At 50.8% G+C, this 27,609-nt stretch overlaps 4 protein-coding genes across 5 annotated transcripts; 1 reads left to right on the top strand and 3 right to left on the bottom strand.

Moving 5' to 3' along the window:
- Positions 1-354: 354 nt before the first annotated feature.
- LOC100831251 (ABC transporter B family member 1) lies at positions 355-6,133 on the bottom strand. Its single transcript, XM_010235903.3, has 3 exons — positions 4,737-6,133; positions 4,115-4,655; positions 355-3,027 (listed from the first exon to the last, which is right to left on the bottom strand). The coding sequence occupies exons 1-3, from the start codon at positions 5,945-5,947 to the stop codon at positions 649-651; spliced, it is 4,131 nt and encodes a 1,376-aa protein (XP_010234205.1). The 5' UTR covers positions 5,948-6,133; the 3' UTR covers positions 355-648.
- Positions 6,134-13,052: 6,919 nt separating this feature from the next.
- On the top strand, positions 13,053-16,184 carry LOC100840133 (ABC transporter F family member 1). Its single transcript, XM_003573173.4, has 5 exons — positions 13,053-13,423; positions 14,027-14,100; positions 14,180-14,390; positions 14,471-14,705; positions 14,922-16,184. The coding sequence occupies exons 1-5, from the start codon at positions 13,220-13,222 to the stop codon at positions 15,971-15,973; spliced, it is 1,776 nt and encodes a 591-aa protein (XP_003573221.1). The 5' UTR covers positions 13,053-13,219; the 3' UTR covers positions 15,974-16,184.
- Positions 16,185-16,349: 165 nt separating this feature from the next.
- On the bottom strand, positions 16,350-20,018 carry LOC100840439 (OTU domain-containing protein DDB_G0284757). Of its 2 annotated transcripts, none has more exons than XM_024461119.1 (12): positions 19,790-20,018; positions 18,612-18,776; positions 18,431-18,523; positions 18,173-18,339; positions 17,943-18,016; positions 17,769-17,823; positions 17,568-17,642; positions 17,388-17,461; positions 17,246-17,294; positions 17,066-17,150; positions 16,885-16,941; positions 16,350-16,611 (listed from the first exon to the last, which is right to left on the bottom strand). In XM_024461119.1, the coding sequence occupies exons 2-12, from the start codon at positions 18,751-18,753 to the stop codon at positions 16,550-16,552; spliced, it is 933 nt and encodes a 310-aa protein (XP_024316887.1). In that variant the 5' UTR covers positions 18,754-18,776; positions 19,790-20,018; the 3' UTR covers positions 16,350-16,549. The 2 variants fall into 2 exon arrangements, with proteins under 2 accessions (XP_024316887.1, XP_003573222.1); XM_003573174.4 differs by having other exon boundaries at positions 18,612-18,837; positions 19,790-20,016.
- Positions 20,019-22,498: 2,480 nt separating this feature from the next.
- On the bottom strand, positions 22,499-24,497 carry LOC100839834 (inorganic phosphate transporter 1-6). Its single transcript, XM_003573172.4, has 2 exons — positions 22,871-24,497; positions 22,499-22,784 (listed from the first exon to the last, which is right to left on the bottom strand). The coding sequence occupies exons 1-2, from the start codon at positions 24,463-24,465 to the stop codon at positions 22,739-22,741; spliced, it is 1,641 nt and encodes a 546-aa protein (XP_003573220.1). The 5' UTR covers positions 24,466-24,497; the 3' UTR covers positions 22,499-22,738.
- Positions 24,498-27,609: the final 3,112 nt, after the last annotated feature.

Here is a 27,609-nt window from a genome sequence, read left to right as displayed (position 1 = left end):
CATGAACTCTGGTTGGCTGCTGGGGCATGCAGCATGTGACTGACAGGCAACTCTTTTGGATCTCCTTTGGAGTCAAAACTCTGCAATGCTGGCGATTCTTTTATGTTTGAGTGACTAGTACTCCGGTTGGAATTAGCAGCACAAGATTTGGTCCCTAAATTTCGGGACTCGTGAGTTGAAATCTGAGCATTTATCCTCGGTTCCTAAATACTTGTCACCGTTTTAGTGTTGTAGTGCAAACTTTAGTGCAACCGACAGGTATTTAGGAACGAAGAAAGTAATATACTATGGGGGTGGAAGTTTCATGTTTAGTAGCACTTGGCTCATTGCTATTACTAATAGAGCTATAGGTGATTGTTTCTCTAATTCTTTGTTGATGACAAACAAATAAGCAAGGCTAAGTACACAGATCACCCAAACATGCTTGCATTATTGGGGATGGATGAATCGCGGCGCTGTGTCCATCATCTAATTACAAGGTTCGATCGATCAATCTGATTGACTGATCGTGTTGTGTTCTCTGCTGTAATCTCATCACAGTGATCATCATAGAGAACCAGGCAGGAGCAGCCATAGAAAAAAGATGAAGAAAGACAATCCTAAATTCCTAGTAAGTAGTAAATCAAAAGGGAAGAATAATGCAACGGATCAAGAGAGGCTGGCCGTGGCAGCAGCAGCAACAGAAGAGGAAGGTCCGGCGGCCGGGGTGAGCCTCTGCAGCTGCAGCATCCTAGCATAGCATCCGTCAGGGTGATGGTTGAGCAAGTGCGCGTGCGACCCTTGCTCCGCCACCTTCCCGTCGTCGATCACGGCAATGGTGTGCGCGGCCCTGACGGTGGCCAGCCGGTGCGCCACCACCACCGTCGTCCTCCCGCTGGACGCCCTGCCGAGCGCCTCCTGCACGCACCTCTCCGACTCAGCGTCCAGGGCACTCGTCGCCTCATCCAGCAGCATGATGGCTGCCTGCTTCACCAGCGCCCTGGCAATGGCGATCCTCTGCCGCTGCCCGCCGGAGAGCTGCACGCCGCGCTCCCCGACTTTGGTCTTGTACCCGTCCGGCAGTGCGGACACGAACTTGTGCGCGTTGGCCTGCGCCGCCGCCTCCACCACCTCCGCCTCCGTGGCGCCTTCCTTGCCGTAGGCGATGTTGTCGTGGATGGTGCCGGCGAAGAGGAACGGCTCCTGCGGCACCAGCGCCACCGCCCGCCGCAGCGCCTTGAGGTTGTACTTGCGGATGTCCTTCCCGTCCACGATCACCCGCCCGGAGCTCGGGTCGTAGAAGCGCAGGATGAGCGACAGCACGGTGCTCTTGCCGCAGCCGCTTGGGCCGACGAGGGCCAGCGTCTTCCCGGCCCGGGCACGGAGGCTGAGGTCACGGAAGACCTGGATGTCTGGGCGGGAAGGGTACGAAAAGTCCACGTGCTTGAGCTCCACCTCGCCCCTCATCTTCTCCGGCTCCGGCACCGGCGCCGCGTCGGGGTCGTCCGGCTCGATCTCCGTCTCCCGGTCGATCGTCTCGAACACCGACTGCATCGCGCGGCCGCCCTTGATGAAGTCAGGCGCCAAGGTCAGCGTCTCCGCGGCGCCGTTGGCGGAGACCATGAGCACCATGAAGACTCTAATGGTGCTGGAGAAGTCGGACACGCCGTGCTTGACGAGCCACGCCGCGTACCAGAGCCCGAGCGCGTAGGACGCGTACAGCAGGAACTGCGCCACCCCGTAGCCGACCCCGGCGATCTGCCCCTTCCAGAAGCACCTTCGCAGCGGCACCTGGAGGTTGGCCTCGAAGAGCCTGGTGATCTTCCCTTGCGAGTTGAACGCCGCCACGGTGCGCACGTTGGCCACGGCTTCCCCGGCGATCTGCGTGGCCCTGGCGTGTGCCCCCTCCAGGTCCCCCGAGAAGCCCTTCATGAACATCTTCTGCAGCACAGTGGCGGCCACCACGAGGGGGAACACGGCCAGCAGCACGAGCGCCAGGCGCCACTGGAGCACGAACCCCGCCGTGCAGGCGACGAGCATGAGCGCCGAGTTCTGGACGATGACGGAGATCCGGTCGCCGATGGCGGAGCGCACGTTGTGGGCGTCCAGGGCGAGCCTGGCGGCGACGCGGGAGCTGGCGTTGGCCTCGGCGTCGAACCACGCCATCTCGTTCCGGAGCACGGCGCCGAGCATGGCGTCGCGGACCCGGCGCGTCAGGTTCTCCCCGACGGTGTCCCAGAAGAGGTGCTGCACCGTGTTGAAGAGCAGGGCGGCGGAGGACATGCCGATGAGGAGGTAGCAGTACTTGGCGATCTCCCGGTCCATGTGCGCCGGGTCGGGGGAGTAGTAGACGCTCATCACGGCGCTCAGGATGTAGGCGAAGACGGCGCTCATGGAGCCGCACACCATGGAGCCCAGGGAACCCGCCAGCGCGTACCCGAGCTCCGGGGAGTTCATCTTGGCCAGCCGCCAGAATGAGCTCGCCTGCGCCCTGAACGCCAGCTTCTTCATCATGCCGCCCCCATGGACGTCGTGCTGCTGCATCACGACGACGGAGGAAGAGAGGCCGAAGTCGGAGGCGGAGAAGTCGGAGAGGCGACGGGAGTAAGGGGACCTGCCATAGGAGGAGTTGCGCTGCATCATGGCGATCGGGGAGCTGACGGAGTTGCGTGCGCTGGAAGGGCGCGCGCTGCTGCGCCTCGCCGCGGCGTCGTGGGCCTGCTCCTGCATGCGGATGAGGTTCGCGTAGGCGCCGGAGTCGCCCCGCGAGATGAGATCGTCGTGGGCGCCGGACTCGGAGACGACGCCGGAGCCGAGGACGGCGACCAGGTCGGCCTTGCGGATGGTGGAGAGCCGGTGCGCGATCACCAGCGTGGTCCGGCCGATCATGAAGCGGTCCAGCGCCTCCTGCACCAGCTTCTCCGACTCCGAGTCCAGCGCGCTGGTGGCTTCGTCCAGGAGCAGGATCGCCGGGTTCTTGAGCATCGCCCGGGCGATGGCGATCCGCTGCTTCTGACCGCCCGACAGCTGAAGCCCGCGCTCGCCCACCTGCATTTTCGCATTCAGCATTGCGTTTGCGTTAGTCAAACAAACACATGCATGCATCTTGACTTGCTTGCTTTAGATTGATCATGCACTTTGTTTACGTGGGAGTGTTGACTGGAAACAAGAGCAATTTGACTAGATAAAAAACAATGTAGTATCGGAATTGTTTATGTGGGAATTTTGACTGGGAATCGTGTCATGTGATGAGCAGGTCTCGATCAAATAGCTTAAACTCTAGTTTAGTGGAGTACTGGGGAAAAGAGAGTTTTGATGAGTGGCTGGCCATGTGCTTGGGATCAATAATACTAACTGGCAAGTGTTTTGGTCAAATAAACCTCACTGTCTATCTGTCAGCAAGTAAAATAGTAGTACACACTAAACAGTCCTAGTAGTGTGGTAGTGGACAAACAAACAGAAATGGTGGTTTGATTCTTGCGAGACCAACTTGACATTCCTGACAAAAATGCCGACCTGGAATTTGGATCCATGCAAGTAAAAACGCTAGGCAGTGAAAGAAAGAGCCGTAGAAAGTGTCTTAATCTTGGGCCATTCTGTCTTGTCCCAATCGAGCTAGCTGCTTGTGTTTGCTTTGTGCTGAGAGGAAAAAGGTGGCACCTTTGCAACGAAAGAGAAAGAATCTAGGCAGAGGAGGCAAGGCACGCGTGTTACTGTTGCCAGTAGCAACAGCATTTGAAAGCAACATGCTCCTAACTCAACAACGATTAAACTGCCACCATCGATCGAGCTAGCAGTACTGTAATTGGTGAGTGAGTGTGTGATGGAGCCCATTTGGAGAGAAGCTGTCAACATGTGTCATTGTTTGCTGCCTAAACAACAAACCACCAACCAAGCATCCGATCTGAACCGGAGCTGGGCATCTAGCTAGCAAATCACGAGCGAAAAGCTTGGGGAAAGCAAGCAACGGATCAATGGATTTTAGTGAAAGGGAAACGAAAAGTGTAAGCTAATTAAGCCAAAGCTCTAAAAGGTGAAAAACAATGGCGGAGGGATTTATAGAAGAAGCGCAAGCTAAGCTAAGCTGTAATAAGTATAGAAATTAACAATGGTTTGGCGGAGAGAGTAGACAGACCTGGGTGTCGTAGCCGTCGGGGAGCTTGATGATGAAGGAATGTGCGTTGGCGACCCTGGCGGCCTCCTCCATCTCCACCTGCGACGCCTCCCCTTCCCTGCCCAGCAGCAGGTTCTCTCTAATGGTGGTGGCGAACAGCGCCGGCTCCTGGCTCACCAGCCCGATCTGCGCCCTCAGCCACCGGAGGTTGAGCTCCTTGAGCTCGACGCCGTCCAGCGTCACCCTCCCGGCGCTGGGCTCGTAGAAGCGCTCGATGAGCGACACAACCGTGCTCTTCCCCGACCCCGAGCTCCCCACCAGCGCCACCGTCTTCCCCGCCGGCACCGTTAGAGACAGCCCCCGGAGCACCGCCACCTCCGGCCGCGACGGGTACGCGAACTCCACCTTCTCCAGCTCCAGCCGCCCCGTCACCGCCTCCAGCTCCACGCCGCCCTCCGAGGTCGCCGTCGCCGGCTTGTGGTCGATGATCCGGTACAGCTTCGCCGCCGCCACCCGAGCCTTGGCGAACGCCGCCATGCTCGGCGCCGACTGCCCCAGAGCCCTGCATTCAAATCTCTGTCAGCCAGCTTAGATAACAATCGATTAATTCCCCATCCATGGCGAAATCAGAGAGCGAGCTTACAGGCCGCCGATCATGACGGAGAACATGGTGGCGATGGCGAGCCCACCGTTGGTGTGTCCACCGCGGACGAGCCGCCCGCCGTACCAGAGCAGCAAGGCGTAGCAACAGAACACGGTGAAGTAGGTCCCACCGAGCCCGAGCCCCTTGGCGAAGCCGTTCTTGTACCCGATCCTCTGCGCCACGGCGAGCGCCGCCGAGTAAGCCCTGGCGACGCGCTCCTCGCCTACGAAGGATTGCACGGCGCGCACCTGCGCCAGCGCCTGCTCCGCGATGTTGCTGGCCTCGGAAAGCGCGTCCTGGGCCCTTGACGAGAGCTTCCCCATGGTGGCCGCCGTGAGCCCGCCGATGACGGCGATGAGCGGCACGACGGCGAGCGTGACGAGCGCGAGCTGCCAGGCGGCGGTGAAGCCGACGACGAAGCCGGAGACGAAGGTGGCCATGTAGTGGATGAGGCTGCCCAGCTTCTCGCTGATGGCGTCCTGCACCACCACGGCGTCCGCGTTGATGGCGTAGATGACGTCCGAGGTGCGAGCGCCGTCGGCGTCGAAGAAGGAGACGTCCTGGGCCAGGGCCGCGGAGAGGTAGCGGACCCGCATCCGGGCCGACTGCCGCTCGCCGGTCCACATCCAGCACGCGATCTCGGCCCACGACGAGGCCCAGATGGCGGCGCCCACCACGAGGAAGTAGAGCGCGTACTTGGAGACCAGGCGCACCATGGTGTCCGGGTCGCCGGCGTGCGAGCCGAAGGAGTCGACGAGGTCCGCGAAGAAGCGAAGGAACACGGGCAGCGAGCAGCCGTGCACCAGCGCGCCCAGCGTGCCGACGGCCATGAGCACGCGGTCCAGCCCGTCCGCGAACCGGAACAGGTCCCGCAGCGCCGCCGCCGGCAACGGAGGGTGCGGCTTCGAGCTCGAGCTCGAGTCGCCGGAGCCGGAGGCCTTGGCGGCATTGCTGGGACTAGGAGCCTGCTGCTCTGTCTCCAGCGGCGACCGAGGAGGAGGAGGGCTGGAAGCATTGTTGTTGGCCGCCGGAGCCTGTGCCGGCGTGGATTGCTCTGCGTCTGGTTGTGGTTGGAACAAGTGCTGTGGGGAATGGGAAGAGGAGGTGGAAGGGAGATGGAAGGCCTGGAGCTCGGGGCGGGCCCACTCGTCGGCGGCGCCGGCGTCGACGAGGACGACCCGAGCCTTGATCTCGTCGGGGTCGCTAGACATCTCGTAGAGACCACAAAGCTCCTCTGCTTTGCTCTGTTTCGCGCTCTGGCTGGCTGCTTGGCTAGCTGGTCCTTTGTGGTGTTTTGTCAAGTGAGCAGGCTGCCTGCCTTCTTCTCTCTTCCTCACTTTGGGTGGTGTTGGGTTGGTCCTTATAACGTGACCATGATAGGTGGGGAGGAGATGATAACACAAGTGTTTTGGCATGCCCCTTGCTTGTTTATTCATTCGTTCCCCTCTCTGAAATTCTCATCCTCCACTTTCTTATAAACTACTGTAGTACTACTGCTACTCCAGGTCCATGTGTCAACACATCCCCTGTCGTTCACTTACAAATGTTACTATTTTTACCTTTTTATTTACATGATGATGCAAAAGGCTCGATACTATAGAATGCCTGGAAGAGCAAAGTACATCTATCTATCTATCCTACAACGCGTCCATTTTCATCTGCTGGCCGGGATATAGTATGAGGTGTTTCTTGCATGGATCAATATGGTTCACGCTGGTTACGTAAAATGCTGAATATTATACTCCAGTTAGCGATCCATGTGAAAGAGGAGAAGAGAACAGGGGAAACATGCGAGAGACAGAAGACGCATAAACCGGAATGGATTTCGTGCGTGTGTTTGTTTGACCTCCTAGTCCTATACTCCTCGATCGATGGATGGAAAAATCATCCGTATTTTCACCTTCTCCTCCAAGCTAACAACAACCTTCAAGGCCATTGACCTGAGATCACAGTGCAGTGGAAATTGTGGAATCAGAGGTACTCCTTTAATAAAACTTTTTCTTGCTTGTGTTCCTACTTTGGCAGCCCATGATGAAATAGTATGAGACGACATGTCGAGATGCGTGCGTGCCTTGCAGTATTCTTTTGCCTAATTGCTCTGACAAAGCGCGTGCAGGCCAGGCATGACTGACTGTCTGCCATTGCCATTGCCATTGCTTGGTTAGCTTGGAGGAGAAGACGACTCCCAGATAGTAGTAGTTGTTAGACTATTACATACAGTAAGTACATGCATGCTTGCATATGGGAGGACCAGTCAGACACACCACACGGTCAGTCAAATGCAGCAGTGGAGCAAGAACAAAGTGTGCGGCACAAGCTATGCCTCCATTCCCATTGTTCCACTTTTACTCTTGGTCAACGATTTGCATCTATCTGCCTGCTACTCCTGTGCTATGTGTCTGTGCTTGTGCCTGCAACTCCAACTGCACTGCTCTTCTTCTTCGTCGTCTTCACACACAACCAGACCGGCCGACCCATGCATCATGTGGGTGTGGGGCTCGATCAGCCAAGCAATATGCATGTGATCATCCTTCTTCTGTCTGGTTTGTTGACTTTGAGTTTGATCCTTGTTCTGTTTGATTTGTTCAGTGTAAGAGAAAAAAGCTACCGCTGCCTGAAACAAGCTGTACGTGTGCGTGTGTAGAGCTAGCTAGCTGTTGAATCTTGAATGTGTAGATATGAAAAGATTGCAACAAACTAATTAACGAACGCCGATCGCTGACAGATGAAGTGGAAAGTGGAATTAGGTGCTTACAACTAATCAAGCAAAATCCACATGGAAGCCACCTCCTCTTCATCACTAGTAACGACAAGCATGGGTCGAGTCTCTAATCAAGTCCACCAACAAATTTAATTACTTGCTAATAATACCGGCCACATTGCAAGTGGGAGTACGTACTCACTCACTCACTGCATTATGAGATGCAGTGCAGTACGTGCACAGAAGCAGCCCGGGAGAAAGAAGGCAACACGGATCGATCAATGGTGATGTATGTACCTACGCTTTAATTTCTCTAATTAATCAATCAATTTAGAAGCTCGCTGATGAATAATAGACCGGCCGTGCGTGCTTGCTTTAGGTTGCGTGGCATCAATGATGGATGATTCAGGCTAGAGATCTCACTCGCTTGATTCATCTCCATATCTTATAGCTAATTATATAATTAGTTAAAGCTCGATCATGCTTGAAATCCCTTGTCCTCTCTACCTGCTTACTACTGGTAAAATAATCTAAAGCGAGAAAAAGCTCAGATGGATGTAGTGCTAAACACATGCTTGCATGGTCAAAAGGGGGACGAAAGAAAAAGCATCCATCCATAATTTGAGTCTGAGTTTATTCTTTCTGCACTCCGCGGTGCAGATCATGTGATGTGGATCGATCACCCATGCTGAGACAGCACGCATCCAGGTATATAATTATCTCCTTCCTGATCATTCGCAATCCAGAACTTGTATATGTATGTTGGTTAATTCGGACGTCAGTGAGAAGGAAGCAAAGCAGTTACCGCTAACCTGTCTGTCCAGGGAATTAAACTGGCTATAGTACACTTGTCCAGCAACGTCAGTTGTACTGTCGTCTCCGGTCGACTCTCGATTGATCGATACGTGGCCGGCCGGCCGGCCGGCTTAGGATTGAATCAGTCGGTCAGTCAACTAATCAATCAATTAATATTCAGGTCCATGAATTATGCCCCAGATTAATTTCTGGTCTGCGTACGTACGTGATTATGCAACAACTGAATACATATAAGCTTCTGAGAATTGGTTCCTACAAATTTTGTGCTCCTCTTTTTTCTTTTTCTTTTTTTTCTTTTTTTTTGCGAAACGGAAATTCATTAGCTATCAGGACTGATGCATTCAAAAGATACAGCATCCTAGATCACATCCGGTCCATGACTGATCCAGCTATCAGTATGATTATTAACTCTAGTATAATTTGCCAGTAAATGACTAACACAATTTTGGTTCCTACTAACTTTGCAAACAGTAACCGGTTGCACATCGAGCAAGCGGCGGATCTCCTTCACACACAGGGCGAAAGGCGACCTGTCCAGTCCTTTGGCTGCCACCATCGCCAGGGCTTTGGCACAATCCGACTCAAGGACAATGATCTTATCTGTCCAGCCAATAGCAGCACGCAGACCATCCTCACAGGCAGTAAGCTCAGCGTCAAGGGCGTCAAAACAACGAGTGAGGCTACGACAGGCCGAAAACAAAACCTCCCCTTTTTGATTGCGAAGTACCAGACCAATCCCAGCAGAGCCATCGTCCGGGGAGAAAGACCCGTCCACATTCAGTTTGACCGAGTCAGGGTCTGGAGGCTTCCATCGTGCCTGAGCAGCTCTAGGCTGATGGTTTCTCTGATTGAGCTTTGATCTAGCCGAGTAGGAACAGACTTGCTTCCCTTTGACAGCATCGACACAAGGGTACTGTTTGTCGAGGAGAAGGGAGCCCATATAGCTGCACAGAAAGTGCCTTGAGGCCTCAACTGGTGCCGGAATTTTGTCATGCGTGATATCATTTTGAACGTGCCAAATACGCCAGAACATCATAAGCAGCATAGCAGCCTTAGTCTTCTCCATGGGAAGGATAGCGTGAAGAAGCCAACCCGACCCAGTATTCTGTAGACGCCTAGGATCTGGAAGATCCCAATGAGGTCTCATAGCCTGCCAAATACCTCGCGCATTAGGACAACGCACCATGGTGTGGAAGGAGTCCTCATCCTCAGCACCACACACTTGACAAATTCTTGTCTTCTCCATCTTCCGCTCACAGAGATTAACCTGCGTGGCCAGAGCATCCCTAATGAGTTTCCAAGCAAAGATATTCACCTTCCTCCGCACAATATCATTCTAGACAGACTTCCACTTAGAGCTGCTTCCGTCCGGCCTGCTACTCGTTGCACCCACATTTTGGCCCTCGGGGGAAATGCAGCGGCCAAGGTGGTACGCCGAACGCATCGAGAACTGACCTCTCTTGTCGGGGTGCCAAGCCAGAATGTCTTGCTCATTCCAGCCAGAAGCTCTAATCTTAAGAATGTACTCAATATCAATTGGGAGAAAAAAATAATTCATAAGTAGCTCCATATTCCAGTTGTCGTCCGGGGTTAAGAGTTCGGAAACCCACTTAAGGAGGCAATTTCTCCTTGGTGATATCGGTTGTCTGCTAAAATCCCGTGGGATCCAGGGGTCCCTCCATATGCGGACCCCCTATCCACAGCCAATCCTCCAAATGATGCCATTCTTAACTAACTCTAGTCCGAATTCAATCGCTGCTTGCCAGGAGGAAGAAGCGTTACCAGTGAACACAGTATCCACCAGTGATCCATTTGGATAGTATTTAGCTCTCAGCAGTCTCGCACACAGAGAGTCAGGTTTGTCAATCAAGCGCCACACTTGTCGGGCCAATAGGGCCTGATTGAAGGTTTGCATGTCCCTGAAGTCCAAACCGCCCATGTTCTTGGGCCTTAGCATGACGTCCCACGCCACCCAGTGCGTCTTCCTCCTGCCGTGTTCAGCACCCCACCAGAAGTCCCTTATAATTTTTGTAAGGTCCTCGCAGAGCCTCGCAGGCAATTTTGTGCTCCTCTTTAACAAACACCACGCTCTATTCGGATCCGAATCCGACAACAAGTGTCAATTTGCTGACATGTCTTCATGTGACCTCCAGAATGCTCTCGTTGGTTCTGGAGGATCATCATGAATCAGCATCGACTATAGATTAACTAGATTAAACGGCGGAGCATGCATGCGGGCAGCACTAAGAGACCATAAACTTGGCTGTATGAGGGGAGGGTTGTCCATTAATCTCTAGGTCCTGCCTGCATGCGAGCTAGTCTCGCGATCACCAGCACGATATTTACCTTTTGTTCCTGCAGTAATCGATCTGCTGCTCAACGTGCATCGATCGATCGGCTAAAGCAAGTAAATTGCTTGCACTTTTCCCGTGGTCGATCACTCTTTATTATTTTTTTCCTCCCCCTTTTCAGGTCAGTTACCCCTTTCTCATTCTCCTTCACTTTAATCAGTTGGCCTTTTCTAGAGTACCTTTGTGGTAAGCTTGACCTGGAACTGGAAGCAAACCTTAACCATACACACGGTCTGCTGCTTTTCCATTTCATTTCCGGCCGGCTAAAACAGTACTCGGCTGCTTACACTTAATATACTCATGCACTTTCCAACGACTGGATCGATCACCATCGTGCAATGCAATTAAGCAATCGGCCGGTGATCGACCATTTGCATAATCAAAGATGATATACATCAGCCAGAGTAGCTGACATGCATGGGGAGACCTCACAGCTGGGCCGGAGGATCGATATGTGTAAAGATCAAACTGCATGCATACGCCAATCAGATGGGCTCAATAGACGCCATCACGCAGTTAGTCCCGGTACGTATGCATGTACGTATGTTGGTTTTTTACACGGAGGCGTAGCAGATCTAGAGATACAGATACGTTGATAGTACACGTACGGAGGTGTAGCAGATACAGAGAAGAGATACAGCTATATATGTTTGTGGTTGGAGTTGGATTCATTATTGGCATCGACTGAAAGAGACACCAGAACCACCGATGACATCCATCTGTCCAGTTACAAAGCTCCTACTACCATCACAGCTTCGCGATTGACATGCAGTCAGTCTACATGCATGCATCCATTAACTCCATCCATCTATTCATCTGTTGCATGCTGGCTAGCTGCCCACATTTCAGTACAAGAATTGTTCGACTTTCAATTCATTCATCATAATTGACACGTTGAGGTGTCTTTGATAATTGTAAAGTGATATATAGACTTGTTGTTACATTTTTTTTTGAGAGGAGACTTGTTGTTACATCTTGCTATTTTTTTAAAAATAATACATTTTTTTCACCAATATTAAAAATAATATGTAGTTTGAGAATTTTTCAAAAATAACACCGCCTCGGTTTGAGCCAAACCGACACGCTCCAAGCCGACAGGCCTCTCGGCCTGCCCTCACAGGCACTAATCGGCTTCGGCGAAGCCGATTAGCACTTATCAGCTTGGGCCAATCCGATTAGTACTTATCAGCTTGGGCTAAGCCGATAAGTTGCATGCCTCTTGCTTGGCTGAGTGAGCTCTGTATGCTATCCATGGTGCTGCACTTGAGTGCCCATATCCTCCCTGCAAATTTGACAAATCCGACTACGAACATCAAAATGGCTGCCAAGTTCCCTCTGCCTAAGATTACCTAAATACCTCCGGCAAGAAGACAGAAAAGAAATAAACAAGAAATCAAGTAGACAGGTGACAGGAAGGAATCAAGCATTGATGAAACCATAAGCATGTGAGACTGTACATGCCTGCATCTCAAATACCAACACATCATTTGGTAGCTTCTCAATACTAAATTTGGAAGGAATTAGGGGGTTAGGTACGTGCCTGCATTTCAAACTCTCGTAGCGGGCCAGCGGCGTTCATGGGCTTGTCTGGCCGCAACATCCAGGGCTCCGGCCATCCGGTCCTCCGTCCGCGTGATTCGCCATCTGGGCCCATCGGCAAGGGCGGCTCCTCCGCGCCCCGCATTGCATGTGTCGACCGACCATCGGCGACCAGAAGCTCCAGGCGAGCAGCGACGAGGGAAAGAGAGAGGCCACATGGTGTAGGAGATCTCGGCAGCGGCGCGTGTTAGCGACGGCGGAGAGGAGCAAGGAGGTCTCCGTCATGGGCGACCCCCCCGGGAAAAAAGTGTGGAGCAGGAGGGAGGGATGGGTGTTTGCCATGGGAAAGGAGATTGGGGATTGACTCCGATCGTGAAGGGAAGAAAAGAAGAGAAGAAAAAAAAAGAAAAAAGGGCCCGCGACCCATCCGTCGGGCTGGGCCAGGCTGAGAGCTTCCTGTTGGCGGTTGGGCTCGGAATCCGGTCTCCAGTCGGTCTGGGCCAAGCCGACAGGGCCTTATCGGCTTTGGCAAGACCGATCGGGCCTAATCGGTCTGGACAGGCCGAGGCCGTATTATTTTTGATTTTTTTTAAAACTCGTATTATTTTGAAAAATAATTAAAAATTCGTATTCTTTAAAAAAAAATTAGCGCGCCAGTGCCCACTCAATTTTTAGTGAGCGTCTGTTGGGCCGACCGCCGACATGACAAAAAAGACAACACTGTTGTCCAGCTTAAATGGATCGAATGTGAGGGGAAGAAAGCAATACTCGGCCACGGCCCAAATCATCAAAATAAAAAGAGGAGGAATAAAACCTGATCCGCTTTCACTGCCACGACGGCCCGGTCCAACTAGCCCAGCCCAGCCTCCCCGCGTAATACAAGTAGCACTTGTCTTCTCCACCAGGACTCCTCCCACACCACAACCCAACCCAACCCCCGCCGCCGCCGCCAACCCGAGGGGAACAACAAGAGGGGATTTTTACAAATCCTACACCGCAGGTTCGCGCAGATCGCCGGCGCCCACCAGCGACCAATCCCCTCCCCTCCTACCCTACCCTACCCTACCCTACCCGCCATGGTGTCCGACGCCAGCAAGAAGAAGGCCGCGCAGAAGAAGGCTGCGGCCGCCGCCAAGAGGGGGTCCAAGGCCAGCGCCGCCTCCTCTTCGTCCGCAGCCTCCGCCGTCGACAAGGCGGCCAACGGCGTGTCCGCGCTCAACCTCTCCGATCGGACCTGTACCGGCGTCCTCGCCTCCCATCCGCTATCCCGGGATATACACGTAAAGATCTGATCCCCTTTCCCCCCTTCTTCTTCTCAATACTCTTTTTATGTCATATGTCATATGGTTCATCGATGCGTCGCTAGGAATTGTTTTTCCTCTGCTTCACGGATTAGTTCCACCTCTAAAGAAACCAGATCCGTATGATATGCTCTGCCCCGCGCGACACACATAGGCAAAACTAGCTCTTGGTTGGTCCCCTGCATAGACTATTATTACAAAGTTTGCAAGATCCATGTTCGATGTAAACATCACTTGTTCATTTGCTAGCACCCTATATCTCGTTTTCACCTTTGGGCTTTGGGTTGGGCTCAACTTGAGAAAAAAAAAGTCTACTGATGACCAGGTACATGTTAACCACTTTCCTACGTACGATGTATCTCGGAGCCAAAACCTCATTCCCATACTATTGGACACACCTTTCTTATAAAAAAATAAACCACTTGATACACAAAATCTGGTAGGATGGGCCCATGACTAGAGGGTTCCTGGATAATGCTTCAGTGCGCAATCTAGCAGCATATACTTTACCTCCTTCATACCATTGGATTCATTAAATATGTTGTTTGTTGATTTCCTAATATTACTCTTTGGATGTTGCAGATAGAGTCCCTCTCATTGACATTTCATGGCCACGATCTGATTGTGGATTCAGATTTGGAGCTTAACTATGGGAGGTATAGTAGTTTGTTTCCATTCTGTTACAATCATGCTATCCTGCTGGAGCACTTCATTGATGGTTTGATTTCATCTCAGGCGATATGGTTTGCTTGGCTTAAATGGTTGTGGAAAATCCACCCTTCTCACGGCAATAGGCTGCAGGGAACTTCCCATCCCTGAACACATGGACATATACCATCTCAGCCGTGAGATTGAGGCTTCAGACATGTCTGCGCTTCAAGCTGTTATCTGTTGTGATGAAGAAAGGATCAAGTTGGAAAAGGAAGCTGAAATTTTGTCTGCACAGGTTAGCTCTTCAACTCTCATCGTCGTTATATCTGCCACTGCAAGTTATAACTGGATACTGAAGATTTGCTGACCTTTTAGGATGATGGTGGTGGTGAGGCTTTGGATCTTGTATATGAGCGGTTAGAAGCAATGGATGCCTCAACTGCTGAAAAGCGTGCTGCTGAGATATTGTTTGGTCTAGGTTTTGACAAGCAAATGCAAGCAAAGCAAACTAGAGATTTTTCTGGTGGTTGGCGTATGAGGATTGCGTTGGCAAGGGCATTGTTCATGAATCCTACCATCCTTTTACTTGATGAGCCAACAAACCATCTTGGTGAGTCTTGTCAAAGAATCTGAGACAAATGAAAACTAAAACTTGAACACTATTTCCGTGGAGACTGCCTTTTTATGTTGAAATATTTGAACATATTTGTTTTGGCAAGATCTTTGTCTCATGAGTTAGACACAGCCTTCTACATTTCTTTTACCACACATTACGAGCGCTTCTACGTATCTTGTGGTGCTTAAATGGGCTTTCCTTTATTTGCAGATCTGGAGGCATGTGTCTGGCTGGAAGAGAAATTAAAGAATTTTGAGCGCATACTTGTTGTCATATCACACTCCCAAGATTTCCTAAATGGTGTGTGCACAAACATCATCCACATGCAGAACAAGATCCTCAAGTTATATACTGGTAACTATGACCAGTATGTTCAAACCAGATCTGAGCTTGAAGAGAATCAGATGAAGCAATACAAATGGGAGCAGGAACAGATTGCTAATATGAAGGAATACATTGCCAGATTTGGTCACGGTTCTGCAAAGCTCGCTCGTCAGGCTCAGAGCAAAGAGAAAACCCTTGCAAAGATGGAGCGTGGTGGCCTCGCTGAGAAGGTTGTTAATGACAAGATTCTGGTTTTCCGCTTTACAGATGTTGGCAAACTCCCACCGCCAGTGCTACAGTTTGCTGATGTCACATTTGGGTACACTCCAGATAATCTCATCTACAAGAACCTCGACTTTGGTGTTGACCTTGACTCTAGAGTTGCACTGGTTGGTCCCAATGGGGCAGGGAAGAGCACACTTCTGAAGCTTATGACAGGTGACCTATCCCCATTGGATGGCATGGTCAGGCGCCACAATCACCTCCGTATTGCACAGTTCCATCAACATCTCACTGAGAAGCTGGACCTGGACATGCCGGCCCTGCAGTACATGATGAGGGAATACCCTGGGAATGAGGAGGAGAAGATGAGAGCTGCCATTGGCAAGTTTGGCCTCTCAGGCAAGGCACAGGTGATGCCAATGAAAAATCTGTCTGATGGGCAGAAGGCCCGTGTTATCTTTGCGTGGCTGGCTTTTAGGCAGCCGCAGATGCTGTTGCTTGACGAGCCGACAAATCATCTTGACATTGAGACCATCGACTCCCTAGCTGAGGCACTCAAGGAATGGGACGGAGGATTAGTGCTGGTGAGCCACGACTTCAGGCTGATCAACCAGGTTGCTCAGGAGATCTGGGTGTGCGAGAACCAGGCGGTAACAAGGTGGGAAGGTGATATCATGGATTTCAAGCAACACTTGAAGAAAAGAGCTGGTCTTTAAAGTGCCTTCTTTTCTTCCTAGGCTCTTTGGAGATCTATAGACAAGCCAAAGTTTTGCCTCTGTATCGGAAAATTTTAAATTATTTAGAGTGGCTACAAGTACGGTTATCATTGTATCCAAGTTAAAAGAAACCTAGTACGGCATTTTATAACCAGAGGATTCATATTATTTCCACATGTTGATGATTCATATTATTTCCCTATCTCGATGATTTTTGGCGTCGGTTACTTGATTTATGATGTGTGTAAGTTGATCTTAGATGTTGGATTTGACGGCAGTTTTTCTTTCTGTTCAAGATGACGAAAGTGTTCTATGAATGTACTACGTATTTGTGATTATAACAGGCCCTTGATCCAAGCTGTTTGTTGGAACCTGATTGTCGAACCTCAACGAATTCTCACTGGAAATATGAAATAATGGGCGCTGTTTGCTGTAACTTTGGACTGCTCTATTGACGCACATGAACGGCAACAGAAAAACAGAGGCTTCATTTATTGAATAAACAAAAACTGACAAAGAAACGAAATATCATATAAATTTCCTCTGCTTGTTATCATGTAAATTCCCAAACACTCTTCAGTTCTTACTCCTAAATCGCCACCATCGCTTCTTCTTTTTGGTTTCTGAGGTTGGAAGATCTGCAGAACCATTGCAATTACTGTCAGTTGAGGATGTGATCACAGGAGCAGTGGCTGCTATCTATGTGCACACAACTGCCTTTTCTTTTCCTTCAGCTAACATCCTGAATTTTGTGCTACAAAGATGCATAAAGTAGTACTAGAATAGTTTTATTCAGGTAAAGTCGTTTCAAGTTGCATAAAACCATTGCCCTTTTGGATTTGTATCCTCTAACATTATTCTGCAGTGTAAGACAGAGAAATGGCAACTATATTGATCATTTACAGACTTACCTCCTTCAGGATAAATTGAATTGTAGTGGACCTCCGCCCAGAAGCTCAAGAATATAACTGAAAATCAATGCTGCGCTTTAGCATACTTTGAGATTAAGCTTGTTAAACATGGATGCGAATAATATGCAAAAGGTGGCACGAGTTCTTGTGGTCTTTGACATGGACTGAAGAATTCTCGTACCTCGGTTGGACTTCTGAGTGTTCGGTAGGATCTCAATATAACAGGTATCTTTGAACGATGTAATCACAAATATTTTCACTCCATACTGCAGGAGAACATTCAGACCGATGATCGATGTAAGTGATAAGATAGAAAAGCGAGATGCGGCGAAAAAGAATGAGAGTTGATGGGAATGCACACCGTGTCTGCAGCAGCCTGCAAAGTCACATGATCACCCCACTCGCCATCTCTGTTCAGGTATGGTATGGAACAATAATCAGTCAAATAACGAACGGCATCTATGTCAACCTGAGAATTTAAGTTTACAAAGACAAGGGCATACTGTGAGACTTTTTCTATATAATCGCTATACTCCATCAGGACATATCCTTCATAGATATCACGTTGGGACACCAGCTGTGAAATGAAAGCCAGTACAAATCAGGCAGCAGAAAGAACCGCAAGAGTGGGATTGAGCTAGAGTACATCTGATCGCTTTGCTGCAAGAAAATAACAAACTAACCTGAGTTATGACCTGCTGCCGAACAAATTTATGGTGTTCAGGGCTTCGGTAGAATTGATCAGATAATGCACGGAACTGAAAATACAGTGAAAATTAATTAGCTGGACAAAGCATCAAGGAGAACATCCTAATTAAGGTAGAGGCCTCAATAAAACATGTTTCTCTTCATTTATATTATACGGAATCTGACAAGCTACTTACTTGGCAATTGCCATCTCCCAGTACCTTAAGCTCAACTAGGTCGTAGAGTCGCAACCTACAGAAGCAGTCTTGAGAAAAATTCAGGCAATGGTTTGGTTGCAGTACAATTCAGTCTTCTCAGAATGTTATAGAAGACATACTATGTAATACAAATGTTACATAATGACATTTAACCTGTCTATGAGCCTTTGATGATCTGTTGTGGCTTCGTCTATGGAAGGTATCTCCCCATTTATCCTAGGAACATGCTACAAAAGGCAAGCAGTCTTTAACTTGATGAAGGTATAAGACATCAAAAACTAGAAACAGGAATGCTGAAAAAAATGCTGTAGCCTGTAGGTCAGAATAATTTCCTGAAAAAAGTTTTACTTTGAAGGTGAGCAGCCAACGGCAAGTAAACTTACAGGGATAGGCACCATCCGATTCAGCCTTTTCCCTACTTCGCCGTCTATTTCAAAGGAATCATCAACGAGCTCTAGTGTCAAGTCCTCTCCATGATGGTTTAACCCCGGGCTTGAACATGAGCTGGATGGTTCTGTATCATCAACTTCTTCTTGACCTTGCCCATATCCTACATCAAGCCAACATATAAAGATGATGGAATGGGCATTCTAACAGGGTTTATAAATATATACATCAGCAGAACATCAGGAAACAAGTACCTGGGTAATAGTTCCTAGGTGGATCATACCATCCAGTGGGACACATTTGCAGCCGCAAATGCTCTTCGTCTGCGTTTTGGTGATAAGGCAAGTCTGCAGGAAAACCAGCAAAACTCTTTGCTAAGAGACCAAAAGTAGTAAATTTGGTAGCAGCAGTTCTAGCAACATATACATTGCATACCTTCCCTGGCATAACAGCCATTGTAGAAGCCAGCATCATGCTGAACATTCTGTCCGCAATACATGGCAGAGTTGGCATATGGATCATGGAAAGGGTTGAAGCTCCAGCGGAGTACATCATCGTCTTGCTCGTAAGTGATCATGGCCAGTTGATTGACACCAGCTCCTTTCACCGGCAAAGAAGATGTTTCTTTGGATCAGTCTGGCTATATAGCCATTTCTCTCAACTGAACCAGAAACACACAAGCATGGATAGATAAGCAATTGGTTATACTGATACGACCCCCACACATAGGGACAACAACTAGTAGAAGACGAACAAACCGGACCATCTAATATAAAGGAACCGGCAAATTGGATGTGATATTTTTTTAATTGGGTGATGAAACTGAGTGGCCCCAAATATCAAATCAATGTAGGTACCTACCACAAGGTAAAAGCTAAAGAAGCAATATAAACTTGGTCAGGAAGTGTGTATCAGGGAATTGGCACCCAACTAGCCAGGGATTTGGGTGGCCATTGCCCTTTATTAAAGGGCAGTGGAACAATCTGTGCCTGCCTCCCAAATTGCTCCAGCGGAAAGGTTGCCCTTTCCAAGCTGCTTCCTTGACTTTAGTTTTGTACTGCTAATCTAGCTTTTCTAGAGATGCTGCCTGCCCGGCCTTTATCAATTGGGGGTCTCCAGTCTACACCCCTGCTTCAAGGAAAGAAAGAAAGTAGGAAAGGGCACCCACTATCGATCTGTGAAACAAGTTTGTTAAGTTTGTGTCAAATTGAACCGAAAACTAAAATGCACAGGCAGGTCAAGCTGCGGTGTGGATCTGATTGCATAACATCTTGCTGAATCTCTGAATCCCGATTAAGAGATGTGATCTGTTCATACTCCAATTTGACAAAATGGCAACTCGCAGTTGCAGATATATGTAATTGCGGCGATTGAAAAATGCTGGCGACGCACAACAGCAGATCGCAACCTTATCCAACGGAGATAGATGCTTGGGATACAGATGACGCGGAAGAACAGAGAGTACAACAACACTAAAGACTAGAACTTTTACAAGGCACCGGCCGGATCTCTTAATTCTGAATTAAGACGCTGGCGTGGAATATGCACGCTATTACTCCACCATTGATTCGATTTGATTAGAGTGTAGCTAATTGTTCGTTAGGATCGCTCACCTGGGTTGGGATGGTAGCAGAAGGTCGGAGTGGAAGAGGAGATGATCGACGATAGTCGCGTCGCGGCTTCGAGACGCCACGGTCGATGCGATATGTGGTCTATCTGGTGGAGTAGTTAAGAAGCGGGTTGGTGGGTGGCTGGGGAAATGGGAAGCGAGAGGAAGAAGACGATGAACTGCTGGAGCAGGGGAGGGGAATCTTTGCGGACGTCACGGGATGAATGAGACGAGCAGACGGATGGGCCACCGAATATCGATCGCCCCACCTGTCTGCTGCTCTTTGGAAGCTACTCTAGTCCTGGGCACGGTAATTTCAAAGAATTTTGACTGTAGAATTTCAAAGGAATTTCGACAGGCAAATACTCGCTTTATTCCAAATTTGATGTTCCAGTTTTACTATGGATTGATTTCTTTTTACAGTCAATTTTGGCTGCTGTAGTGGTGTGTGGTTGTGAAGCAAGCAGTAGATTAGATTCTCTCACTGTCTGTCTGCATATACATCTAATATAACAAGGATCGATGGAGACAAAGTTGCTCCTATAATTTTGTCTGCTTCTTCCCCTCTCTCTCTAGTCTCTAGAGCTCGAGCTTCAACAGTGGTCAGTAGCTATGCATTCATTCATTCATCCAGATTAATTATTGCAGTGAAGGAGTAGCATCCAAACTTGACTTAAATTAGTACGTGTAATAAATAATGGGGTGCTCAGATGGTCGTACACTGCATTGGGGCCGGCAGGACAGGAGGAAGATGGCCAAGGAATAAGGAATCTCCACGCTGTGTGCTGCTGTGCTAGCTGCCTCGATAATGTTCATGTGCGCGCGGCATGCCATTGCCTCTAATTCTCTCCACTGACATCGCCCCGTCGTCATCGTCTCAGATCAAAACTAACGGCTCTCATTGTACTGTACTACTCCTCGAATCACTCTCCTTTTGACATCTTGATGATAAGTTATATTTTCGCTTCTAAATAAATATGAGGTGTTCTAACTTAATTTATCCGAGATCTGGAGGGTTGCCACTAGCTAATTAAGGTAGGCCACAGTGTATATGCATTCTGTTGCCACTTGCCACTGTTGGTTGAACCTGCCTACTGAAGGCCGGTCCTTGTTAGTGCTTATTACAAATATACAATTATAACCCGAGTATTAGTATATACGCTCCTCTGCTAGTAGTTGGTATTAATTAATACCGAGCCAATTGAGATTCGGTCACCATATCAGCAAAGTCAAATTAGTCACGATTAGCTGCCCGATGTACGTACGTGTGGTGTCAGTGTAGTCTATTTTTTTTCTTCGTGTTGAGAGGAATGGTGTCTGTCAGTGTCGACCATTTGCTCCCGGGCCATGGATGAACATGCTTCATTTTCAAACTTGTCACAAACCAGCGATCCGTAACATATGGACTTGTTTCTTTCCGATTTGTAAGGCCAACCTGTGCTGGGCCTTTTTTGTTTATTTGGCTCGATCGAGCCTGGCATTCACTATTCATTCATGCATCCGGCCGGGCGGCCGGCCCATCACAACTGGATCGAGTTTGTTTATTCACAGACAAGCTGGGCTTTCCGGCCCAACTAAAATACAACCCATGAGCATCGGCTCGGCTTCAAAAGCTGGTGGCCAGCCAAATGCGTAGGAGAGACTAATATTGTGTTAATGGTTATTGGAAAGCCTCATATTCTGGAATGAATCAAAGTGTGCTAGCGTCAGCAGCAAAGGCTAGATAGAGCTAGGAATTAACTCGATTGATACATGACCAGCGGCTGTGTATGAACCAACACAAAGTAAGTACCCATATATCATATCATTGATAGTGGAGGAGCGATAGATGAACATGCATCCAGAATTGCAGATGGATCGAAAGAAACTAAAAGGCCCTTTCTGTCCACCTAGCAAGCAAGCTACTGTTCTATATGCTCCAATCCAGTTCAACATTAGTCTGGAGCAGCGGCAGCAACACCGTTTCCTTGTGCCGGCATATTCCCAGGGAGGGGAGAATGTACCCTTGCAAAGCGGGCATGCAGCACCGGCCCGTACGAGTGTGATTTCCTTGCTTGTGTGCCTTTTGTGCAGTAGAAGCACTACCAGTACGACGCAAGTTATAAAGGGTCGATCAATCGATGGAGAGCTTTCTGGGGGCTTTGCATCTTTTGCTGCCCCAATCTTGATGGTTAAGCTTGTCTGACCCTGTTTTTTTTAGGAACAGTGTTTGGTTTTTCTAGAGGCGCAAATGCAGAAAATGATGATGTAGTCGATCAGTTGCAGAAATGGCCGTTGATTGTTCTTGTGCATTATTTACAGACCAGATTTGAATTGCTAAGATGATGGATGGATGGATGCTTGCTCCAAGAAAAGGGGAGGAGGACATCTTGATTCATGTTTCTGCTTGAGAAGAAAGCTGACTTGTCGCCATGTAGTGGAACTTTCCTGATGTCTGCTCTGTTGTTTTAATGGTCCTAAACTCCTGATGGCTACTCTTGTGTTGCCCTTCTTTCAGTTAGCTTTTCTTTTGGTGCTCCTTTATTTGAAGGATTGATTATTCATTATTTCATCTGTTTACAATTGCATTTCTGAATTTCTATATTACCGCGCGTCGATCTGATCTCTCTCCTGGGATGGAAGTGCATGCAACTTGAGTAAAGTTTCTAGACACAACTTGAGTTGATAGATTTGATCCGCAGACATGCGCATGCATCGTCGACGCACCAAAATGTACTTGTTATTTTTCAGAAACTTAGACATATGCTCTAGTATTATAGATTGCAAGCAAATACACTCGATATATCGCCTCCTATTTTTCTAGGAGCTAATAGACAAGCGCTTAATGCTACGTACACTCACAACAAAAACCAACACATTACATGCATGCATATATATGCACGTACGTCGTTACGCTACGTACGGCGACTCAACAACTTAAGGTAGACTAATTGGATACGTTGCACTGTGCTAGCTAGCGAAGCAAGCAGTGCAGTACTCCTACGTACGAGCCTTCATTCCTGCATTGGAGTGCATGCAAATTAATTAAGATCGAATTTTAGCCTGCAAATGCACATTTCAGACAGGCACGGTGCGGTTATTGTACCCGGCGGCCTCACCGCCGCTGCCGGTGACCGGCTGGTTCTCGCCGGACATCTCCTCGAGGGACTTCCCCTTGGACTCCGGCACCAGCAAAGTAAACCCCATCCCAAGCAAATTACACCCTGCCAGTATAAACAACGAGTTCCTGACCCCGATCCCGGCCTTATACCCATGGTCTGTCTTCCCCGCGTCCTGGTTCTGCGCCAGGTACAGGAACCCAAACGACCCAACAATGGCGCCCAGCTTCCCCGCCGCCGCCGACACGCCATGGCAGGTCGCCCTCAGCCTGGCCGGGAAGATCTCCGCGGGGACGACGAACGTCGTGCTGTTGGGCCCGAAGTTGGCGAAGAAGAAGGTGAGCCCGTACAGCACCACGAAGCCCACCTGGTGGCCCTGGCCCTGGCCTGTCCAGTGGTGGTACGGGACCGCCAGGCCCAGCATGAAGGCCGCCATGAAGAAGAACCCCCCCAGCTGGATCCAGAACCGGCCGACGGCGTCGATGAGCGCCACCGTGAACCAGTACCCCGGGACGGTGCCGCAGAGCGCGATCAGGGTCTGGGCGCGCGCGATAAGGTGGAGCTCGTCCAGCGCGCTCATGGTGGCCGCCGCCGGGATCCACCCCACCGCGCTGAAGATGTCCTTCTGGAACAGGTTCTGCGAGTAGAAGGCGATGTCCAGCAGGAACCATGTCGCCGACGTTCCCAGAAGGTGCCGCCCGTGCCGCCGCACGAACTCGCCCGAGAACAGCCCGTACGGCCTGTTCTCGTTGACGACGACATCTTCTTCCTCGGCGAGGTCGACTTGGAGCACCTTGGACATGTCGGCGGCGGCCTTCTTGGCGTCGTTGGCCACGAGCGCCGTGTACCGCGCCGTCTCCGGCATCTTGGCGCGCCAGTAGTACGTCAAGGCCGCCGGGAGCGCGCCGAGCATGACGATGACCCGCCACACGAAGTCGGCCTGCGGTGGCGTTGACCGTGCCGGGTCAACCTCGTACGGCGGCGCCGGGAACAGCGCCCTGAACGACGACGACACGACAATGGACACGAGCCCGCCGGCGAGGATGCCGAAGCCTTGCATGGCGAAGACGGCGGCGATGAAAGCTCCCCTGGTCTTCTTGCTGGCGTACTCGGACATGATGGTGGCCGACAGCGGGTAATCGCCGCCGATGCCGAAGCCGAGCCAGAAGCGGAAGAAGCAGAGCGTGGCCATGACGGACGCCGGGGTGTGACCAAACGAGAGCCCGGAGCCCACGGAGCAGAGCACCATGAGCATGAGCGTGATGCCGTAGACCTTTTTACGGCCGAGCTTGTCGCCCAGCCAGCCGAAGAAGAGCTGCCCGGAGAGCGTGCCCACGAAGGCGACGCCGTTGACGGCGGAGGAGACGTGCGGCGGGAGCGTGCCGGGTGAAGGGGAGCCGTCGATGGCGTAGTAGATGCGGCCCAGGAGCTTGGTGACGAGGGAGACGCAGAAGAGGTCGTAGGCGTCGGTGAAGAAGCCCATGCCGGCGACGACGATCGCCGTGAAGTGGTACCATTGCGTCTTGGCCGCGTCCAGCGCCTTCAGCACCTCCAGCTGCTGCTGCTGCTGCTCTACAGCCATTGTTCCTTTGTTGTTGCCCTCGATGGGTGTGATTCTTGCTGCTGCTGGCCATGGTGGAGGCGGAAGGTATTTATAAGGAAGGAGAGGCGGCATCTTCCCGCGGAATATCCGGCCTAGCTAGCTTGTTGGGGGTTAATTTGACCGTGTGATCTCTGTTGTGGGCTGGTAAAATGAACTGTGCTAATTTGCTTCATTCACCGTGTGTAAACTTCCTCATACTCCCATGCAAGCGGAGCAGGTCACCATCAACGAGCACGCCAGCGTGGTGTGCTCCCTCTTCACCGCCCCACCACCCTCGGTGCTGGGACCCACGCCTGCACCTTCACCCTGTTCGACGGCCACGGCTACTGTCGCCCCCCGACGTAGTGCGCGGCAGGCCGGGAAGATCTCCACCACGCCGGTGGCCCAACGCGCCACGCTTCGCCTAGCCAAGGAGTTGGGCGTCATCGACCAGGAGGAGCAGCGGGCCGACATCGCCGCCACCGCCCTGACTCAGCGCCTCAAGGAGCCTCTCAGCGAGGTTTACGTGGACGGCCTCGCGATCATGACCAGGCTTGATCGCGAGGCACTTCTTCGCGCCGCCACGCAGGCATCGTCCACTAGAGCCGCCACTCCAGCGCATTAGTTCCTATGTCTTTGCAGCTCTGCTTAGTCGACGCCGGCTGGCCCTATGCCGGTTGTTTGTTCGTGTTGTGTGGTTTGGGAGACGGATGTTAAGCGGTAACGCATCTTGGGGCAGTCTCCTCCCCCTGTATGGCCGGTTTGTGTTTTTCAATTCAACAATTGTACGTCGCCGTCACCTTCGGAGTTCTTCTTTGTGTCCCAATGAGTGAAGCTCTTTGCCCCATTCTCTGCTGGAACGTTCGAGGGCTGAACAACGTTGCTCATCGGGCGCCCGTCTGCGAGCTCGCCACGGCGGCTAAAGCCGCGATTCTGTGTCTCTAAGAAACAAAGCTAGCCTCCATCGACGACCTTGTGGCTTGCGAGACGGCTGGGCCCTCCCGGCGCTCCCGTCTCTTCCTTCTGGCCGACGGCACGCGTGGTGGAGTGGCCATCTTCTGGAACTCCAACATCGTGTCCATCTCCAGCCCTCGGCTCAGCCAGTTCTCCCTTTCCGCCATCGTCACCATCTTGCGTCGGGGGGCGACAGTAGCCGTGGCCGTCGAACGGGGTGAAGGTGCAGGCGTGGGTCCCAGCACCGAGGGTGGCGGGGCGGTGAAGAGGGAGCGCACCACGCTGGCGTGCTTGTTGATGGTGACCTGCTCCACTTGCATGGGAGCGAGGAAGTTTACACACGGTGTATCAGGAGATCAATTGGATTCTGGCCTAGCTAGCTTGTTGGGGATTTAATTTGACTGTGTGATCTCTGTTGTGGGCTGGTAAAATGAACTGTGCTAATTTGCTTCATTCACCGTGTGTAAACTTCCTCGTACTCCCATGCATGGGATTTATTCACATCGACTTCGCCAAAGCCTTTGACTCTGTCTCCTGGGACTACACGCTTGAGCTTCTGCATCGCCTCGGCTTCCCGGCTCGTTGGCGTGATTGGATTTCCCTTCTCCTCTCGACCGCCTCCTCCTCGGTGCTACTCAATGGCTCACCCGGCGAGCCCATTGTTCATCGACGTGGACTGCGGCAGGGGGATCTTTTGTCCCCGTTGCTATTCATCCTTGCCATCGACCCCCTGCAGCGCGTTCTGCAGCGGGCCACGGAGTTGGATGGACTCTCGCCGCTGCCCATCCGCGAGGCGGCGCTTCGTACCAGCCTCTATGCCGATGACGCCATTGTGTTCCTCAACCCGGCTCGGCAGGACGTGCAGCTCCTCCTTTTGATCCTCGAGGAGTTCGGGCTCGCAACCGGCCTGCGCATCAATGTCAACAAATGCAAGGTCGCCGGCATCCACTGTGACGACATTGACCTTGCCGACGTGCTAGCCAACTTCGCAGGGACTAGGGTTCACTTTCCCATTCGCTACCTTGGGCTGCCCCTGACCCTTGGTCGCCTGAAAATGGTCCACCTTCAGCACATTCTTGATCGGGCCCGTGCTCGGCTCGCGGGTTGGCGCGGCAAGTGGATTAACGCCGGTGGCCGCAAGGCTCTCACTTCCTCCGTGCTCAGCGCCCTCCCGGTCTACGCCATGACGGCGATGAAACTGCCCAAGGCCTTCCTCGCGTCCCTCGACAAGATCCGTCGCCGCTTCGTTTGGGGCGTGGAAGAGAACGACATTGCGGGTGGCAAATGCAAAATTCATTGGGCCAGGGTCTGCTCGGCCGTGCGCTTCGTCTTCGTTGGTTATGGCTCGAGTGGACTGTGCCGGACCGCCCTTGGGTGGGCACCCCCACGCCTTGCGATGCTACGGATCGGGATCTCTTCGCCGCTGCCACTCGCTGAAGCGACCGCCCCCGTACAGGGTTCGATCTCTGTGCTTACTGTGCTAGTCCCTGGATCGACTCACTAGCACACACAGTTTCATGATGAAATATATAGAAACAAAGGTCAAAGTACTTTATTACATCGCATCATCCAGGATTTAAATAGTACTTACAACCTCGCATGACCTTTTGGGCCAGCATAAACAAATACTGTTTCAACATCATAAAACATTGTTTTCAAAACTGCAGCAGAAAAGGGTAGAACATAAGGGCCACAACTACTCTAAGGTGAGAGCATGTTGGAATGTAAGCACATGACCCACAACATAATGACGAACCTCACTCATCGTCGGATCCACCTGCATTGTTAATTGCAGCCAGTACGTGGTCAATACATTTGAATGTATTGGCAAGTTCACAAGAGTTATAAAGAACCTACCAAGTACATGCAATAATTTGGTTAGGAGGGGTGTGGCTATTTGCATAAAAGCTTCATTGTTCAAATAGTTTTAATTCTATTGGACACGGGGTAGAAACACCCATGCTTCTATTAACCTAGGCACATTGAGTAGACACATCAATGCTCCTACCCAGTTCAATCCATTCATTTTATTAGGAAATTGGAATGAGTGAGACCTTCCTTACAGCCCCCAAATCTAGTTGCTCATAATTGTCCGTAACCGGGGACATGGCTAAGTACTTAGTTTGACACTCTCGAGAGGTTGTACACATTCCCCACAAGAAATCGACGTGTTAATCCCTTGCTGTTCTC

The sequence above is a fragment of the Brachypodium distachyon genome, chromosome 3, assembly GCF_000005505.3.
Source record: "Brachypodium distachyon strain Bd21 chromosome 3, Brachypodium_distachyon_v3.0, whole genome shotgun sequence".
In the NCBI taxonomy this organism is placed as follows: domain Eukaryota; kingdom Viridiplantae; phylum Streptophyta; class Magnoliopsida; order Poales; family Poaceae; genus Brachypodium; species Brachypodium distachyon.
Note: the sequence above shows the minus strand (reverse complement) of the source record. Positions and strands in the feature narration are given on the sequence as shown.

Coding starts and splice junctions, on each gene's coding strand:
- LOC100831251 (XM_010235903.3), bottom strand. CDS start 5,947: ATGTCTAGCGACCCCGACGAGATCAAGGCTCGGGTCGTCCTCGTCGAC. Junction 4,656..4,736: donor TCCGTCATGATCGGCGGCCT/GTAAGCTCGCTC, acceptor ATTTGAATGCAG/GGCTCTGGGGCAGTCGGCGC. Junction 3,028..4,114: donor CCGACGGCTACGACACCCAG/GTCTGTCTACTC, acceptor GCGAAAATGCAG/GTGGGCGAGCGCGGGCTTCA.
- LOC100840133 (XM_003573173.4), top strand. CDS start 13,220: ATGGTGTCCGACGCCAGCAAGAAGAAGGCCGCGCAGAAGAAGGCTGCG. Junction 13,424..14,026: donor CGCTATCCCGGGATATACAC/GTAAAGATCTGA, acceptor TGGATGTTGCAG/ATAGAGTCCCTCTCATTGAC. Junction 14,391..14,470: donor CTGAAATTTTGTCTGCACAG/GTTAGCTCTTCA, acceptor CTGACCTTTTAG/GATGATGGTGGTGGTGAGGC.
- LOC100840439 (XM_024461119.1), bottom strand. CDS start 18,753: ATGATCACTTACGAGCAAGACGATGATGTACTCCGCTGGAGCTTCAAC. Junction 17,462..17,567: donor GGCAGCAGGTCATAACTCAG/GTTAGTTTGTTA, acceptor TTCATTTCACAG/CTGGTGTCCCAACGTGATAT. Junction 16,612..16,884: donor TTCAATTTATCCTGAAGGAG/GTAAGTCTGTAA, acceptor ATGGTTCTGCAG/ATCTTCCAACCTCAGAAACC.
- LOC100839834 (XM_003573172.4), bottom strand. CDS start 24,465: ATGGCTGTAGAGCAGCAGCAGCAGCAGCTGGAGGTGCTGAAGGCGCTG. Junction 22,785..22,870: donor AGCGGCGGTGAGGCCGCCGG/GTACAATAACCG, acceptor ACTCCAATGCAG/GAATGAAGGCTCGTACGTAG.